This window comes from Papio anubis, chromosome 14 (assembly GCF_008728515.1).
Source record: "Papio anubis isolate 15944 chromosome 14, Panubis1.0, whole genome shotgun sequence".
NCBI classification, from domain to species: domain Eukaryota; kingdom Metazoa; phylum Chordata; class Mammalia; order Primates; family Cercopithecidae; genus Papio; species Papio anubis.
The window spans coordinates 100,315,479-100,331,959 of record NC_044989.1 but is presented as its reverse complement, the minus strand read 5'-3'; the positions used below and the strand labels follow the sequence as shown (position 1 = coordinate 100,331,959).

General features: G+C 40.0%; 1 protein-coding gene and 1 long non-coding RNA gene across 2 annotated transcripts in view; one reads left to right on the top strand and one right to left on the bottom strand.

The window, feature by feature from the left end:
- Positions 1-16,481, top strand: part of SLC9A4 (solute carrier family 9 member A4) — a 64,526-nt gene that overhangs the window by 38,641 nt on the left and 9,404 nt on the right. The window contains exons 6-9 of the mRNA XM_003909063.5: positions 236-322; positions 3,543-3,613; positions 5,443-5,604; positions 11,515-11,611. Of these exons, the coding sequence (XP_003909112.2) occupies positions 236-322; positions 3,543-3,613; positions 5,443-5,604; positions 11,515-11,611 (417 nt within the window). The remainder of the gene's footprint in view (positions 1-235; positions 323-3,542; positions 3,614-5,442; positions 5,605-11,514; positions 11,612-16,481) is intronic.
- On the bottom strand, positions 11,605-14,666 carry LOC103877170. The gene is made up of 3 exons (XR_636754.4): positions 13,485-14,666; positions 13,185-13,289; positions 11,605-11,784 (listed from the first exon to the last, which is right to left on the bottom strand). It is a non-coding gene; the product is annotated as an uncharacterized LOC103877170 (long non-coding RNA).

Below are 16,481 nucleotides of genomic sequence, written 5' to 3'. Positions count from 1 at the left end.
GTTTATTTTAATGGGTGAAACCAAATTCCTATATTAAAATACAAACAATGTATCTATTTTTATTGCAGTACTTAAAAGAACGAAGACTTGAAGTGAACATTGGAGCATTTATTCTGTAATAGCTATACCAAAACATATAGATTGGACATTCTAATGGTTTTGTTAATAAATTTGCTCTCTCTAGTGACAGTGTTCAACACAGCAGAACCCTTTTATTTTGCTATTTCTGATCTAGGGAATCACAATTGGCCCTCTGGTCAGGTACCTGGATGTTAAAAAAACCAATAAAAAAGAATCCATCAATGAAGAGCTTCATATTCGTGTAAGTTATCTCATAGTCACAATAAATAAATTAATAAGACATTTCCCCTTTGTTACCATGAGACGTGTGCACACATCACTAGACTTCCTCTTTCCTCCCCCACTCTACCAAGACTGACTGTATAAGTTTCCTATGGCTGCTGTAGGAAATTGCCACAAACTTAGTGATTAAAATAAGGCAGATTTATTGTCTTACAGTTCTGGAGGTCGGAAGTTCAAAATCCAGGTGTTGCAGGGCTGTGCTCCTTTCTGGAGGCCCTGGGGAGAATCTGTTTCCTCACCTCCCACAGCTTCCAAAGGCTGCCTGCGTTCCTTGGCCCATGGCCCCTTCCATCTTCAGAGCCTGCAATGGCTGCATCCCTCGAACAATGATCCTTCTGCCTCCCTCTTCCACATTGAAGGAGCTTTATGATCCCACTGCATCCACATGGATAATTCAGGAGATTGTCTCCAGCTTAAGGTCAGCTGATTAGCAACCTTAAGTCCATCTGCCACTTAATACTCCTTTAAACTAAACTACCATATTCACAAGTTCTGGGGATTAAGACATGGATATCTTTGCAAGGTCATTGTTCTCCCTACCACAGTCTGCCCTCCGTCTCCCAAAGATTCATATCTGTTCCACATGCAAAATACCTTCTTTCTATCCCAACACCCCAAAAGTCTCAATACACTGCATCATCAATTCAAAATCCAAAATATCATCTGAATCTTATCAGGTCAAAAATCCCAAATCTCATTATCTCCATCATTTAGAGCAGGGCTCAGTGAGGCTCTGGGTATAATCTCTTCTGAGTCTCAGTTTCTCTTCATCTATGAATTTGTTGAACTCAAGAAACAAGTTATCTGCTCTTAAAATATATGGTAGGACACTCGTTGAATAACAGTTATGGCTATTGCCTTTCAAAAAGCTGGGGAGATAATGAAAGAAAAAAAGGAGTCATCGATACCAAGCAAACTTCAATGTTTCCTGGGCAAGCTTTATTTGGTTTCAAGGGCTGGGAATCCCCTAATCCCTTACAACTCTTTGTTCCACCCTCTGAGTTCTCAACTTCACCCTCTGAATCATACTTCCTTTGTTTACAAAGGTAGCATAAGTTTGCAGCTGAGTAACTTTATCGGTCTATTTCTTGCTTATAGAATTGTGAGGGTCTGACATATTTCGTTCATTTCCTCCTCTTTTTTGTCCAAGCTGGTGGTGTTTCCATCAGGGCTCAACAGAGAAGCAGAGCCAGTAGGATGGATGGACAGAGATAGAGATAGAGATAGAGACAGAGACAGAGATAGAAATAGAGATAGAGATACAGATAGAGATAGAGATAGGAAGAGATTTGTTGTAAGGAATTGTTTTTCAGTATTGTTGGGACTGGCTAGGAAAGCCCAGAATCCATGGGACAGGTCATCGAAAAGAGCTACTGTCTACAAGTAGGACTTTTTTTCTTCATCAGGGAAGCCTGGGGCCTGTTCTTAAGCCCTTTCAACCGATTGAATCAGGCTCCCCCAGATTATCTGGGTCATCTCCCTTACGTAAGACAACTGATTATGACTTCAATCAGATCTACAAAATACATTTACAGCAACATCTAGAGTACTGTTTGATTGAATAACCGGGGAGTTGCCTGGCTAAATTGATACCTCAAAATACTATCACAGTGACTAACATTCAAAATTGTCATGCTTGTTTCTAAAATCACAGTTCCAATGAAATATGGGGTCCTCTGCCTTTTTTGAACTCTTACTATAGGAGGGGGCAAAGGGTGCTACTTCTTTTGTAAACATGGCTGAGTGGCAGATTTTAGTGAAAACATCCCAGGCTAGCAAAGATGAATATGACATTGAGCATGGTTCTAACTCTTTGTTTAAGTTCAGCACAACATTGAAGGGATACCACTGTGTATAGCTCCAAGGAATAGAAATGAGAACTAATGTCTGAAGGATTATAGGTGGAGACTTCAACTCAGTTAATGAAAGAGCGTTCTGACAATCATTTCCTGATTGGCACACCTGAAGCTGAAGTGGATGTGTCTAACCAGTGATTGGGAACATGTGGCATCATTGCTGTACATGAGATTCAAGCTTTGAGGAGACAGTTGAACCTGAAAAATGTTAGGTTTCTTCTATCCCTGAGAGTTCACCATTTTAATACTAGAGAAACTGATGAATGATGAAGTCTTCCAAAATCTACCCTAAAGTTCATGGTCAAAGTGACCTAGGAAATTTGGTTATTTAAATTCCAGGAAATCCTAATGAAAAATTTGCAAGGCCATTTGAAAATAATTAACAGATAAGGATAAGTGGTGACTGTTTTGAAATATGTACCGCCTTAAACTGATCATAGATTTTTGTCTCTATCTTTGTCTCCTATGATTTATTATTTTGACAAATTAGATAATCCACCTAAGTCCATGGCACTTGGATATTTCATTCTTCTCTCATTTATTTTTCTTTTCCTCAAAAAAGTTATAATTTTTGGTAGAAAGTAGTGAATCAATCATTTAATAATTAATTTAATATTTGAATCTGTTTTTCAAAACAAAATTCAGAAGCCAGTATAGACTTCAATAATTTCAAATTTAAAGTACTTGGAGACTAATTTCATAATTATTTTGAAGACTGAACTTTTTCCTAAATTTCTATAAACAATTTTGGATAAAACAAATGCAATATAATTTGCTCGAGTGGTGAAATGTAAGTACTTAGATCAAACAAGCATATTAAAATAAGGAATATAGATATTTTGTTATTATATGTTATAGCATAATATTTATAGAATTATATTTTCAGAAATTATATGATTGGATAACAGTGTGTTGTTTTCTTTTGCAATGAAATTAAAAGTAAGTTATTACAATTATTTAATAATATCTTAAATATGATATATTTTATTATTAATTATCCTCCAAATAATTTCAGTAATGAGACATTTCCTAGATCATTCTAGAAAAGTATTATCCAAAGCAAATGCCAGGTTCCCTGTTTTCATTACATATTATGTGAATTATCAAGAAACTTATCTACCGAGTGAGTCTTTAAACCACAACACAAAGTTGAAATTACTGTGAAAGGCATCAAATGTTTTATTACACGAACACAGTGATAGAAAGTCAGATACGCTCCAGAAAATTAAAGCCTCCTTTGTTTTTTAAGGTGTCTTAGCTGTCCTGTGTGTCTTTCAGAGTTCGCGTTTCTCCAGCAATCATTTTCTTGTGTTTGTTTGGCAGCTGATGGATCACTTAAAGGCTGGAATCGAAGACGTGTGTGGGCACTGGAGTCACTACCAAGTGAGAGACAAGTAAGGAGGCCGAGGGTTTCACTCCCTGGCAAAGCATACGGGTGGCATGGGTAACTTCTAAAGGTTCCATTGGAAGCTGGGCATAAAACCAGAGAGAATTCAGGGAATGGAGACCAAGAAGATAAGGTGCTCCAGAGCCATCCCCTACAGGAAGCAGTTGAAATTCCAGGGCATGCTAAGCCTGGAAAATAAAGAGTTGTCAGGTGGAAGACGCGGTAGACTCGGTGTAGGTTGTTCCAGAGAGAACTAGTACAGCTAATGGGTAGAAATTAGAAAAGTAATATTTACATTAAAAACAAGGACAAGCTTCCCAAGGATAAGATCAGCTCTACCACGGAATGGCCAGCTTAGAAAAGGAGTTTGGAAAGGGAGTTTGGTGCCTCCTTAGGAATCCTGGCAAGGGATTCCTCCATTGTGGGGAAGGCCATGGTGGAAGATCTTTAAGATTCTCAAATATGGTAATTCTTTTTTTAAATGCCCAAGTCCCTCTTCTCCACCATATCTCACCTTTCAGAATGTATTGTTTTACTGGATTTCGTTTCCAGTTCAGGAGGAAGGTTGCGGCTGGAGTGAGTAGCTGGCAGCTCACTGAGGATGGGGCTCTGAGAAGCTCTCACTCTTGGGCGCAGGCAAGGAAAAGAAAGTGCGGAAGGAGATTGAGAAGAAGTGGTCAGAGAGTCTGGCAGGGAAGCAGGAGCGAGTCAGGCAGTGGAGAGCACACAGGGAGGACCCGGCACGTCAGGAGACACAAAGGATGGGAAGGATGAGGGCAGCCTCTGGAGTTGAACAGGACAAGGTCAAGTGCGATCTCAGTGAAAGAAAGTCAGGGAGGGTGTTATGGTTGGGGAGGTGATTACTGTGGGCTGAGAATACACAGGAGCCATGGCTTCTCATGAGGGCAGAAAACTAGAAGACAGAAGATCGACCCAGTCGGAATAAGAGGAGGCCTGGTCTGAGCCGAGCTCAGACAGCAAAGCTCAGGAAGCCAGCCCCTGACCCTGGAGGGGCTGAGCTGACAGAGCTCATGGACCAGGAAACCAATTGCCAGATAATAAACCAGCAGCCCTGGAAGCTATGTTCCCCTCTGGAAAATAAAGCAGGCGGGCAAACTACTCTTTGAATGTAAAATGATTGAAAGTGTTGAAAATTCCAACTCCAAACAAATGGCTGACTCTGAAGGCACCATATGCAAAGCACAGCTCGCTCGAATGGGCCGGCCAGAGGTTCCTTACAATAGTCAGCGGCCATCAGTCTCGCCTATTCACAGTCTCCATCATTCAGGCTATTGGGACATATGTAGGGTTTTTTTCTTCCCCTTAATTGGTAGGATTCAAAATGATCTGCAGCATAATGGGGCAAAACTACTGTAACTACCGGGCCATTTAAAGTTATTGGGTTCTGGTTGAATAGGCCAGTATTACTGTAAGTGCAGCTGCCGCTGTTATGCGCTATTAGAATGGAACACTTGTTCAAAAGCTTCAGCCCCCTCATTTCTTCTCTTACAATTGGAGCTGAGCTGGGCTGGGCCTCCCCCGCGCCTCACTTATGCACACTTTTTGCCCTGATTGCAGCTTGTCCCTTCCTTTTGTTTAGTTGATTTTCAATGTATTCAGGCCAGTAGGCCATTCTTTTTTTTTATTTTAAAAAATGCATAAATACTATGAATTAAAAAAAAAAAAATGTGTTCAAATGCTATGAATACCAGGCACTGTCCTGATGTTTCTTCAGAATAAAGTTAAGTAGTAAGTAGTTTGTTTTAAGAGAAATGCATACTTACGTAACACATAACAGACGTTCAAGATTTCAAAAATGTTGGTTTTCATTTTTAGGTTTAAGAAGTTTGATCATAGATACTTACGGAAAATCCTCATCCGAAAGAACCTACCCAAATCAAGCATTGTTTCTTTGTACAAGAAGCTGGAAATGAAACAAGCCATCGAGATGGTGGAGACTGGGATACTAAGCTCTACAGCTTTCTCCATACCCCATCAGTAAGTCATATCTGTTCTTTGTTCTAAACTTTCACTGTCAGAATTCCAAGGGGCACTGACTCATTGCCTCATTTAAAGGTACACGAGGAGTAAAGAGGCAGAAATATAAAGAAGAAATTATGTTTAAAATACGTAATCTAAGTCTTGGCATTTTTATGGCTTGGCCAAAGCTCAACATATTTTACCTCGTTTCTGAAAATTACTTTCTAGCATATGTTGCTTACTTAGAGTTGTATGACATCTTTCTTTGGGAGGGAAGGGCAAGTGAATGTGTAGAATTGCAGCATATTCTATAGGACTGTCTCAGTTTGCTCCTGACATGACCCCTGTGCATGTGATTCTGTCCTTCCTACCATTGTGTTTCTTCGCATAAGCCATTTCTCTTCCTCTTTTACGTGAGAGATGAGTTAACTTTCTGAGATGATAACTTGGATTTGGGAATGACTGATGATAGCAGGAGGTGTTGTCATTGGTGGTCTATGTAAAGAGAAAGTTGTGTTTGTAATTGCATCTGAGGCGAAGGTCTACATGAGATTGTGAAATTTGCCTTGAGTCTATGTGAGACCAGCTTGGAGTAGAAGCAGCGAGTGGCCTGGCTTCCTGAGGAACAGGGAGTTGTTGTGGAAGCAGGACATAGGGAGGGGTGATACTGGAATATAAACCCATCATTACAAGATGATTTTCCATGCAACGTGGTAGAGCCTCTGGTAGCCACTTGTCCCAAGAGCTGGCTAAATACTTCTTAAAACTGCTTTAACTCTGAGATTTAATGAGAGCCCCTTCAATGTCAAAAGAATGCATTAATTTCCCAAAGATGCCCAGTTTTTCCTCGAAAAAAATGATTTATAAATTGGGAAAATTAATCACAACATATATTTAGGATAAGGAGCATGGGTCCCCTCCATCCTGTTGTCTTCAGCAGGTAAAAACACTTGATCATATGCTTCAATTATGTCTTCACATTTAAAAAGGCAGTTGGAAGAAGAGCTAAGAATAGGTAGCGATAAAATTGTCACTATTGCCTAAGTCTTATTTCTGAGATAACACCTTCATCCCTTGCCTACTAATAAATCAGAAACACCCTTGCATTTCTTACATGGCCTGAGAAGAATCCTAACTAGCGTCCCTGAGGATATTTCAATATAATGCAAAGCTTTCTGCCTTATTTCTTAGTGACTTTTCTTTGAGGGTTGGCGGGGGGGTGTTGATTTGTTTTGATGCTGCCCATCACGTGGCTTTAAGGAAACTTCTGATATTAAAATGGAAAAGTGCTGACAAATATATATTGGCAATGCTCTGCTGCATCATAGTGGAATCTCAGGCAAAGGAAACATCAGGCATATTGATCCTCTGTTATTTAAAATGTTGATATTATATTCATCAAGAATTTTTTGCATTGACCTTTATTTCTAAAAATATTGCATTTGAATCTGACTTACCTTAGTTACTGAGTTTTTTGGAACCTCCTTGCATTTGACACCTTTGATCCAATCCTGTCTGTTAGACACCTCCTATGTGCCAAGCACCGTGAAGCGGACACAGGCCTTGCCCTCATGGACACCATACTCTGGTAGGGTCATGACATTAACAAAAAAGGCCACACAAACATAATCATAAAGAACAGAGAGCTATGCAAGTCTATGAGAGGTGCACCTCACCTGGACTCCTTGCCTTTGGCCTGCTCACTGAGGGATCAATGCTGATTAATGCAGTTTAGACCATCAGAAACTTCCTTAATTGCTTTGCTCACTTAAGTGAGCACTTGGTCTAGGAAGGCAGGGGTGCTTATCTCAAATGAGAATCAGTCTGCCAGGTGGCAAAGCATATTTTGAATTTTTGTATTACATTGCATCAGCCATAAGCATTTGCCTTAATTTCTGATCTCAAGGCAATCTTTAAACCAGTTTTATTTGGAGCAGGGCCTGCCAGTTGAGTTAATTATTTCTTTAGAAATGCATTTAAGATTAGTGAGAGAGCCTTATAGGTACGAGATAATTTTTTTCCCTCCTACACTCCAAGCAGGTAGTTAACTGGGGTGGGAGAGATTTTTTAAAGTTGATATTTAATATGTATTTAGTATTTAAATTGCATTTATTTGATCTCATCAGAAATCTGTAGGACGTCAAGCAAAAAGGAATTCCTCTCCTGAGATCAAAGCAGCGAATTTCTTACAAAACAAACCTTCATACAATAATAGGAAAAAGAAGTGTGTACTCAGCTCGCTTTTTATTATTCTGTATGAGATGATAACAACAAAATGCACAGGTATTTTTTTCTTTAGAAGTTCAAGCAATTGTTCTACAAAAGGTTTAGATTTTCAAATTCTGTGACCTTCAGGAGAACACTGCCACCATGGTTGTCTATTTGCACAGTTTGGATAATGTTGGTTTTTTGGAATCCTATTGCTTTTACATACATTACCTTATGTGAAACTCAAAACAATCCTATGAATAGGTAGAATATGCACTTGGATTACTATTTCAAATATGAAGCGGCTCATCTCACCAATGAGTGGTAAGCTGTTAGAAATTATCAGAGATAGAGGCTCAAGCTGATTAAAAGCGTTGAAGCTTTAAACACTTTTGGATTAAAGTGATATTAAAATATTTGTATATTTATAGGCATAACAAATGACAACCATACAACTTCGAAATGTATTTTAAAACTCCCAAATAATTTTAATGTGTCCTTTATTTTTTAAAGAAACCTAAAGTAACTTCATTGTAGTCTAAGAATTTTCTAATGGATCGCACATTGACAGGTACAAATTCACATTTCCACATTCTCACCCAGAAGACTAGGATGCAGATTCTGATGCCATTTTTCACTTCCACAATGGAACACTGTATTCTGAGGAGCGGCATCATCTCAGCCACTCGTCACTCATTCCAAATGTTGTTCATCTTGGTGACCTCTGTAAAAACATGCAAAGCAGCTGCACACACAGCGCTGCTGGTGGGCGCCACTGTGTGCATCGCAGGCAAGTCTTCCTCTGAGCCCACTTTTCCTAAACACTTCACATCTTAGCTGCTTAAAAAAAAAGATATGTTCTTCTAAATAAATCAGCAAATCATATTTGATCTTTTGGAACTTCATACTATGATATGTGTATTCTACTAGATATTATAGTAGAATTGAAGCCTCTTTTTACATTATTATAGCAACTGATCAAAAGAGACAAAGAATGAGGGACCATTGAAGAGAGGTTGATTAATGAGAACAAATATACACTTAGATAGAAGAAATAAGCTCTGGTGGTTGACAGGACTGCAGGGTAACTATAGTTAACACTAACTGATTGTACATTTCAAAATAGCTAGAAGAGAATGATTTGAATGGTTCTAATATAAAGAAAATATAAAAATGCAAGGTAATGGATATCTCAATTACCCTAATTTGATTATATGAATGTATCAAATTATCACATATACCCTAAAACTATGTACGACTATTATGTATCAATATAAAAGATAAGTAAGAAGCGTTATGAGAAATATGAACATTGTATTCAATATACTTAGGTTCAGATTTTTCCAGTTTGATTGAAATTATTGCAGAACTTTTATTTAAGGTGATGAAGATCTCCTTTACGGATAATGAATCAATGGTCCAGTGACAAGAGTCTTTTGGTTTATAAGTTGACTTGATATGGAAATGATCACTCATTCAGTTTTTCTAAAGCTGTATCTCCTGTGCTTGTGCTGGGAGTATTTCAGGGACGATTTTGCTAATGAAGCGGCATGAAGAAACCTCCAGGTATCACCTTGCCCAAGTGAGTCAATTCTATAGCTGTAGAATGATAGTTGCTATAATTCTATAGCTGCAGCTTCTCAATGTGACTCCATGATGGGAGATGCCTTTGGGATACCTGGAGTGCTCATTCCAACCAGAGCTTGAATGGACTTTACCTAAGTTCGTCCTTCCCAAAGTGGTCAATTATAAACTGGGAAGAGTGCCAAGTTACATCTACTGCTATATCAAGTGTAATTTTACCATTTCCTTTATCAGTGGTTTCTCCTATTAGGTTGTTTCATAATGAACACATAAATGGAACTATTTGACTCGCTGTTGTTTCTGCTTAGCAGTACATCACATTCACCACATTAAAGGAATGTGTTCAGATTGTGGAAGTGTGTGGGCATATCTAAATCAGAATAAATGTTATTTGAAGGACATTTAAACAGTTAGGTTGAAATGCCCTGATAATAATGTTAAGATCACCAAGGGTGGTAACTGTGTATCAATAGAGGTGACATTTGCAGCTTTATGATATGGAAACTGATTTCAATCAGTTTGTAGAGAGGACATTAGTCAGTCTACAGATAGCATTGCTAAACAAAATCCAGGCTTGCTGTGATATTCAGTACCCAAGTCCTTTAAAATCTTTTATCAAATGTACATTACTTTTAAAATGTCTTCACTATTGATGGCTGTATTGCTAGTAATGTTTTGAAAAATACTTAAAAGGTGGCCTGTATTAAAACTAATCATTACTCATGTCTGTGGCCAATTATCTTAAGAGCGTATGCAAGCAGATATCAAAGCCTCCAGTGCCCTTATGCATTCAAAATTCAAAAGAGCTGAGGCTAGAAACAAACAAACAAACCCATTAGGGTTTGTATCAAGATGTTAAGGAAGGTGATAGTATTAAAAAGGGAGTTAATTATTTTTAGTTCTCTCTTTTTGGTTCTTATGTTCCACATGGAATATATATTCTTCATGTAATATAAAGTTTTTAAAAATTACTGCCACTAGATTGTAATCAAATACACTTGTCACATGAGAATTCTTCCCCCAGGATTGTCAGGACTTTATAATCCCCAGAGGACAATTGTGCATTGACTGCTAACCTGGGCACAGGCATAACCCAGTTTTTAATCCCTTCCAGAGGTGGGAAGGGGTCACGGTGTACAATATCTCAGAGCTGGGCTGGCTCTCATGGTATAAATAGTCTAATTGCCCTTGTAAAATGTGATTCTGGTTTCTTCAATTATTTCTTAATCAAAGATAAAATCCTACAGGTACAATTCCAATACAAATGTACTCATGAAACTAACATTTTGTTAGATAAATGCTAATCAAAATGTGGTGGTGTGTAGAAGGTATGAAATCTGTGAATTGTTTGCCACCCGTCCTCAGTGAGATAGGTAAGTACAAAACTAGCAAAGAGTTTGTCTTGGACGGAATCATTTTTTTCTGTTGCATTTAATGGTAAAATATTTGGATTGCATGGTACGGTATCATTTTCTAACAATTGACTTTTATTGTATCGTACAAACATTCCAGTTCATAACAGATTTGTGGGGGAAAAAAAAAAACTTGTTACCACTTTAGACCTTTTTCAAAAAATGGGTTGGAATAATTACCACATATAGGCCGGGCGCGGTGGCTCAAGCCTGTAATCCCAGCACTTTGGGAGGCCGAGACGGGCGGATCACGAGGTCAGGAGATCGAGACCATCCTGGCTAGCACGGTGAAACCCCGTCTCTACTAAAAATACAAAAAAAAAAACTAGCCGGGCGAGGTGGCGGGTGCCTGTAGTCCCAGCTACTCGGGAGGCTGAGGCAGGAGAATGGCGTAAACCCGGGAGGCGGAGCTTGCAGTGAGCTGAGATCTGGCCACTGCACTCCCGCCTGGGCGACAGAGCGAGACTCCGTCTCAAAAAAAAAAAAAAAAAAAAAAAATTACCACATATAAGCTATAGGCAAAGGACCAGTATTTTCAAAACCTGAAATCAAGACACGTGTTCTGACATTTCAAATCAACTTACTAGAACAATAGGAAAAATTATATGTAGGATTCTGGAGCTTAGGATTCCCCTCAGTACAGAGCAAGGCCCACTGATATTTTTGTGGCACCTCTTGCCAAATGAAAGAATAACGTTTGTCTCTTCTCCAATAACGATTCCAGGGCCCAGAGGATACAAGGAATCAAAAGACTTTCCCCTGAAGATGTGGAGTCCATAAGGGACATTCTGACATCCAACATGTACCAAGTTCGGCAAAGGGTGTGTATGAGCCACCTGTGTTGTTCCCCTTGTCTGTCCTTGAAAACAGTCCTTCAGGAGTCCTCTGATGTTCACGTCACCCTCTGTAAGGTGAACTCTTGCTGAATATTTTCTCTCTGCTTAGTTTGGAGAATAGAAAGTTAATTGTCATGTTTCTGCTGCAAAATTGGCACCTGTGGCATAAAAAGAAGTGCAAATCTAGTTACTGTCTCTAGGGGGCAGGCTGCCCTAGCCCTGCAGCCTGGTGCTTTCCAGAACTAGCAGGTCTCTCTGCAAAGAAGCTCATCCACCACACCACAGAACAAAGATGGCACCAGGACGCTGATCACAGTGCACTTGTCCCAATTGTATTGACTACAATAAGAAAGTTGAGATAGTTTAGGTTCCAATATTGAAACTATAATTTATAATGAATAAATGCCTGAATAAAAGGAGACATCTTATTTCTCTATTTTGGAACTAGGTATGAAATCTCTACTAGTCCTTGGGAACTGGTCCAAAGTGCATACTAAGAGGATTTCTGAGGGCAGTGAATGAATCTTTCTGAAACTTTGACTTAGTTAAATATTCCATCTAATTAGTCATCTAACGAAGTCATATAATGAGAAGTTTTTATAGTTTGAGGATTTGATCATCCATCCTAATCCTAATACTTGGGTGTGATTAGAAATGAATTCATTTTGAGGACCTTTAGTTTTGTGACTGTGTCCTTGATCATAGTCTTAATGAAACTAAAACAAAATCACCTAGACAAAGCTCCTCATTTTCAAAGGGAAGATGCTGAGGTCAGTGGAGTTGGTTATCTGACTTTTTCAAGGTTACAAAACAAGTCCAGGTTAAGAACGCAGGACTTCTACCCACCCACCCAGTGCTCTTTTCATGACTCTGGACTTACATAATCCAATGAAAGTGAATGTTTTCTGGTCTCCTGTTTCAACTCAAAGGTCAGTGATTAAGAGGAATGTGTCAGCGAAAGGCTCTGCACCAGCTGGAGGAATACAGGTCAGCACTAATGGCACTGTGCTTAGAGTAAATTCCAAGGCTTTCAAATCATTCCAAGTGAAACTGTTTCAGTAAGACTATCACATCCTGCCTTAGATAAATAATAGATAACAACTTCCTGGTTTGAAGAATGTGGCTAGCTTAGTGAGAGCCGGAGTCCAGAGGGTACCTGTTACTCAGCCTTTTCCCTATGTAGATGAAGATCAAGTTTAGGGAAAGGTCTGGAAATGCAGATGAAGATCCTAGGACTCTAATCCAGTCTAAAATAAGGTCAACTGCTCATCCTTTCTTTTCTTCCTTGGATGGAGTTTCCAAGATAGTCTCCTTTCGTCTCTTTTAATAAGTATCCTATGCATTCTGCTTTCCAGAGTTCTACTTTCTAAGATATACAGCACCTCCCTTCCTCATTGCCCTCAAATTAAAGCACAAAGGCCTCTTTCCATTTAAGAAGTTTATTGCTGACGACCTTGGGAGCCAAATAGGGAGAACGCAATTGATAAACAGAGGGCAGTTACAAGCCTATGAGGTGGCTCTTTGACTCTACTTTGCTTACTCCATAAGTCAAACTCACCAGTCCTACCTCTTCCCGTCTTCCTCTCCTTACTCAGCTTTACAAAGCTCATGAGAATTCTCTCTTCCACCGTGGTCCTCTTGATCTCTTGAAGGAAAAGTCTACCTGAAAATGCAACTCAGGACAATTATACATTTACTCTGTTTCTAGCAGACAATCTACATTTTTGAGGAATGTCACAAAGGGTGTCCCTTAGCCATCCTGCACTCTGTAGCCTGGATGATAGATGCAGGCCTGGTAGTCAGGGCATTTCTCACTGTTCACATCTTGAAAGAGGCCATCGTGGGCATCGGGATTTACCTCAGAACAGGACCAGGATGAATGCAGAGTTTGACTCTGGGTGACCCTAATGCAGAGTTGATCCAAAACTGAGCTGGCCCTGCTGGGTCTGTTGCTCCTAGGAGGACTCCAGCCAATTCTGTTTGAAGTCCTTCGACTCAGTAAACCCAGGACAGAATCTTCATGGGTGGAAAACTTAAAGGACTCACCTCTGGAGGTTCCTGGTAGGACAACCACAGAGGAAGCTCTCTGAAACACAGCGCGGATGGAGGTTGAGAAATACTATGACTAAACTTACAAGAGAAGAAACTGGCTTCAGCCCAGACCCCCAGGATAGGTCACAGATTGATGGGTGGTTCCTGAGTAGCCTGGATAATCAGATTACTCTCAGAATTTCTACATGCTTTCAAAGGAAGAGAGCAATTTCAGTTTCCTTCAGCAAATAGTTAATGCACATCTAGAATGTGCCGGGCATCAGGAACACTGCACTGAATAAGACAAAGTTCCTTCTCCTTTAGGACTCAAGGTCCAGTGGGAAGTACAAGCTCCACTGTAACACAGAAATGGAGGGAGAGGAGGGAAGAAACTTGCATGCACATTATATGCATAGAGGCTTCTATGCTCCCTGCAGACAGGCAAAATAGCACGTGGGTCATGGGAGGTTATGGGAGATGAAATAGGAAGCCAACCGCCCAAGTGTTCCTTAAAAAGTACAACCTCCTCCCAAGTCTAGGTGTAGGAAATCCTACTAGCAATACATTGTATGTATACACACACACACACACACACACACACTGCATTCAGTTTTGCATGATTTTAAAATTGCTAAACAATTGTAAAAGTTTGTCTCTATATTCCTAATTCTTGTTTTATTTTTCACGACCGTGTCATGTTACCATTTTTAATATTTAATATTTCAATGTATAAAATGCACATAGGTTGAGGTGTATCATTACTAATGATAGACAAGAATTCATATTTCAAACTATTTTCAAATTTCAACTTTTTGGGGAAAATTCTTGTCAGATCTGTTAATGTGTCAGAAGTGGATGACAAAGAGCTCCCACTGGGAGAAGGAGAAAGTTGGATTTACCCTTCCCTCATTGTTCCCTTGGCCTTTAGTTTATGCCTTCTTTTCTTTTCCCTTGGAGACAGGTGTCACTCTCACTCTGTCACCCAGGCTAGAGTGCGGTGGCATGATCACGGCTCACTGTGGCTTTGACCTCCTACACTCAAGCGTTTCTCCCACCTCAGCTTCGTGAGTAGCTAGGACCGCAGGTTCGCACCACCACATCCAGCTATTTTTTTTTTTTGTATTTTTTGTAGAGATAGGGTTTAGTCACATTGCCCAGGTCGGTCTCAAACTACTGGGCTCAGTGATCCACAAGTCTTGGCCTCCTGAAGTGCTAGGATTAGAGGTGTGAGCCACCTTAGCAGTCCAGTTTACACCTTCTTTACAACACTTTTTTAATACAATTGTCTATTTTGTGAGGGTTACTTTAGTTAATAGCCAATGGAAACCACACATCTACTTAACTGGATGCACACACACTGAAACACAATGAACTGCAAGCTGGTGAAACCTATGAGGATGCCATTGTGGATCCCTTGCTGACTTGACTGTCTCATGTATGGACTGAGTGAGGGCCCGTTATACATTCATATATTAAGTACTAATAGAGCTTAATATGCTTTGTATTTGTTTGGATAAAAATCAATATAAATGGAAGTATCAGTATTTTCTTTCTCACCCTGTGGGGCATCTTGTGGCACTTTTTGGAGTGTGTGCACCCACCTAAAAAGCGCATGGCCTGAAAAATGCAGCCTCTACTCCTTGGCAGGCTACCTGTGGCCTGACCCCAGCCCCTCCATGCCCCTCCAGTCTCACCTCTCACACATTTTGAATGAAGCACCCCATTCTTTCGTGGTAGCAGACTCATTCCTGGCTCTTTTCCAGCACATCCTCTGACTGTCCTCTCACCTCCAAGGTGGTTACCAGCTGATGTCTTAGCTCATGTGTTTTCTCTTCCTGGAATTTATTCCCAGGATAACACTCACTCATCTTTTAAGACTTATCTCAGTACACTGAACCTTTTGCGTCCAAGACTGGATGAAGTGCCTTTTGCCTGTACTCTACGACCCCTGATGATCCCAGAGTCTTATCACTTACCTGCACACATAGCATCTTATCCCTATTGATTTGACTTTTCCAGGAAACTTTTAAGCCTTTTGAAGACTGTAGTTCTAATGTACTCACTTATTTAATCCTGTGCCTTCTACAGCACCTGAGGGCACATGGAGCATTTTCTCTATTGAAGTGGAACTGACTATCCCTATCACAGCATCCGTCACTTGGGAGGGAGAGCCCCTGCGGTCCCGATCCTGTCATCTACCAGGACTTTGTGGTTTATTAGTGCACATTGTGTCACCTACTGACTCCTGGCAAATTGAGCATTTGCTGGTGGGCCTTTAGTGAGCACCAAAAAGGAGAGGAAATTTCAGTTAAGCATTTTGCAAACATTTGTCTGAGGACTGACTAATGTTGGCCTAGGGTCCATGACAAGTTTCCATTGGTCTGGGGTAAAGGACAAGGAAGACGTTCTCATAAAGCTAAATTGATTCAATTTGAAGGGCTATTTTTTTTTTTTTAAATCTCAAATTATGTTCTTCTTGTGACTTTGGTTAAGAGACTTTCTTTCTGAATTGATGATAATGGTTGATAGAAATTGTGTGTGTGTGTGTGCGCGCGCACGCACGCATGTGTAGGTATCCTTAATTGGTAAAATTAAAAGACAACAGCCCTATGGAAAGTCCCAAAGTAGTTTAGTTTTGATATTTTCCTTTCTTATTAAATTTACTGGCCTGGCATCAAAAACATGACCTGGAAAGGAAAGTGTATCTATGGGGCAGGCCGAGTCTGTGGGTAACTAAGGGAAGGACCACTGTAAGGATTAGAGCAGAAGGCAGAGGCTCCAGCCACAGCTCTGCCCTGAGAGCAGCATGACCTGGTGTCACACA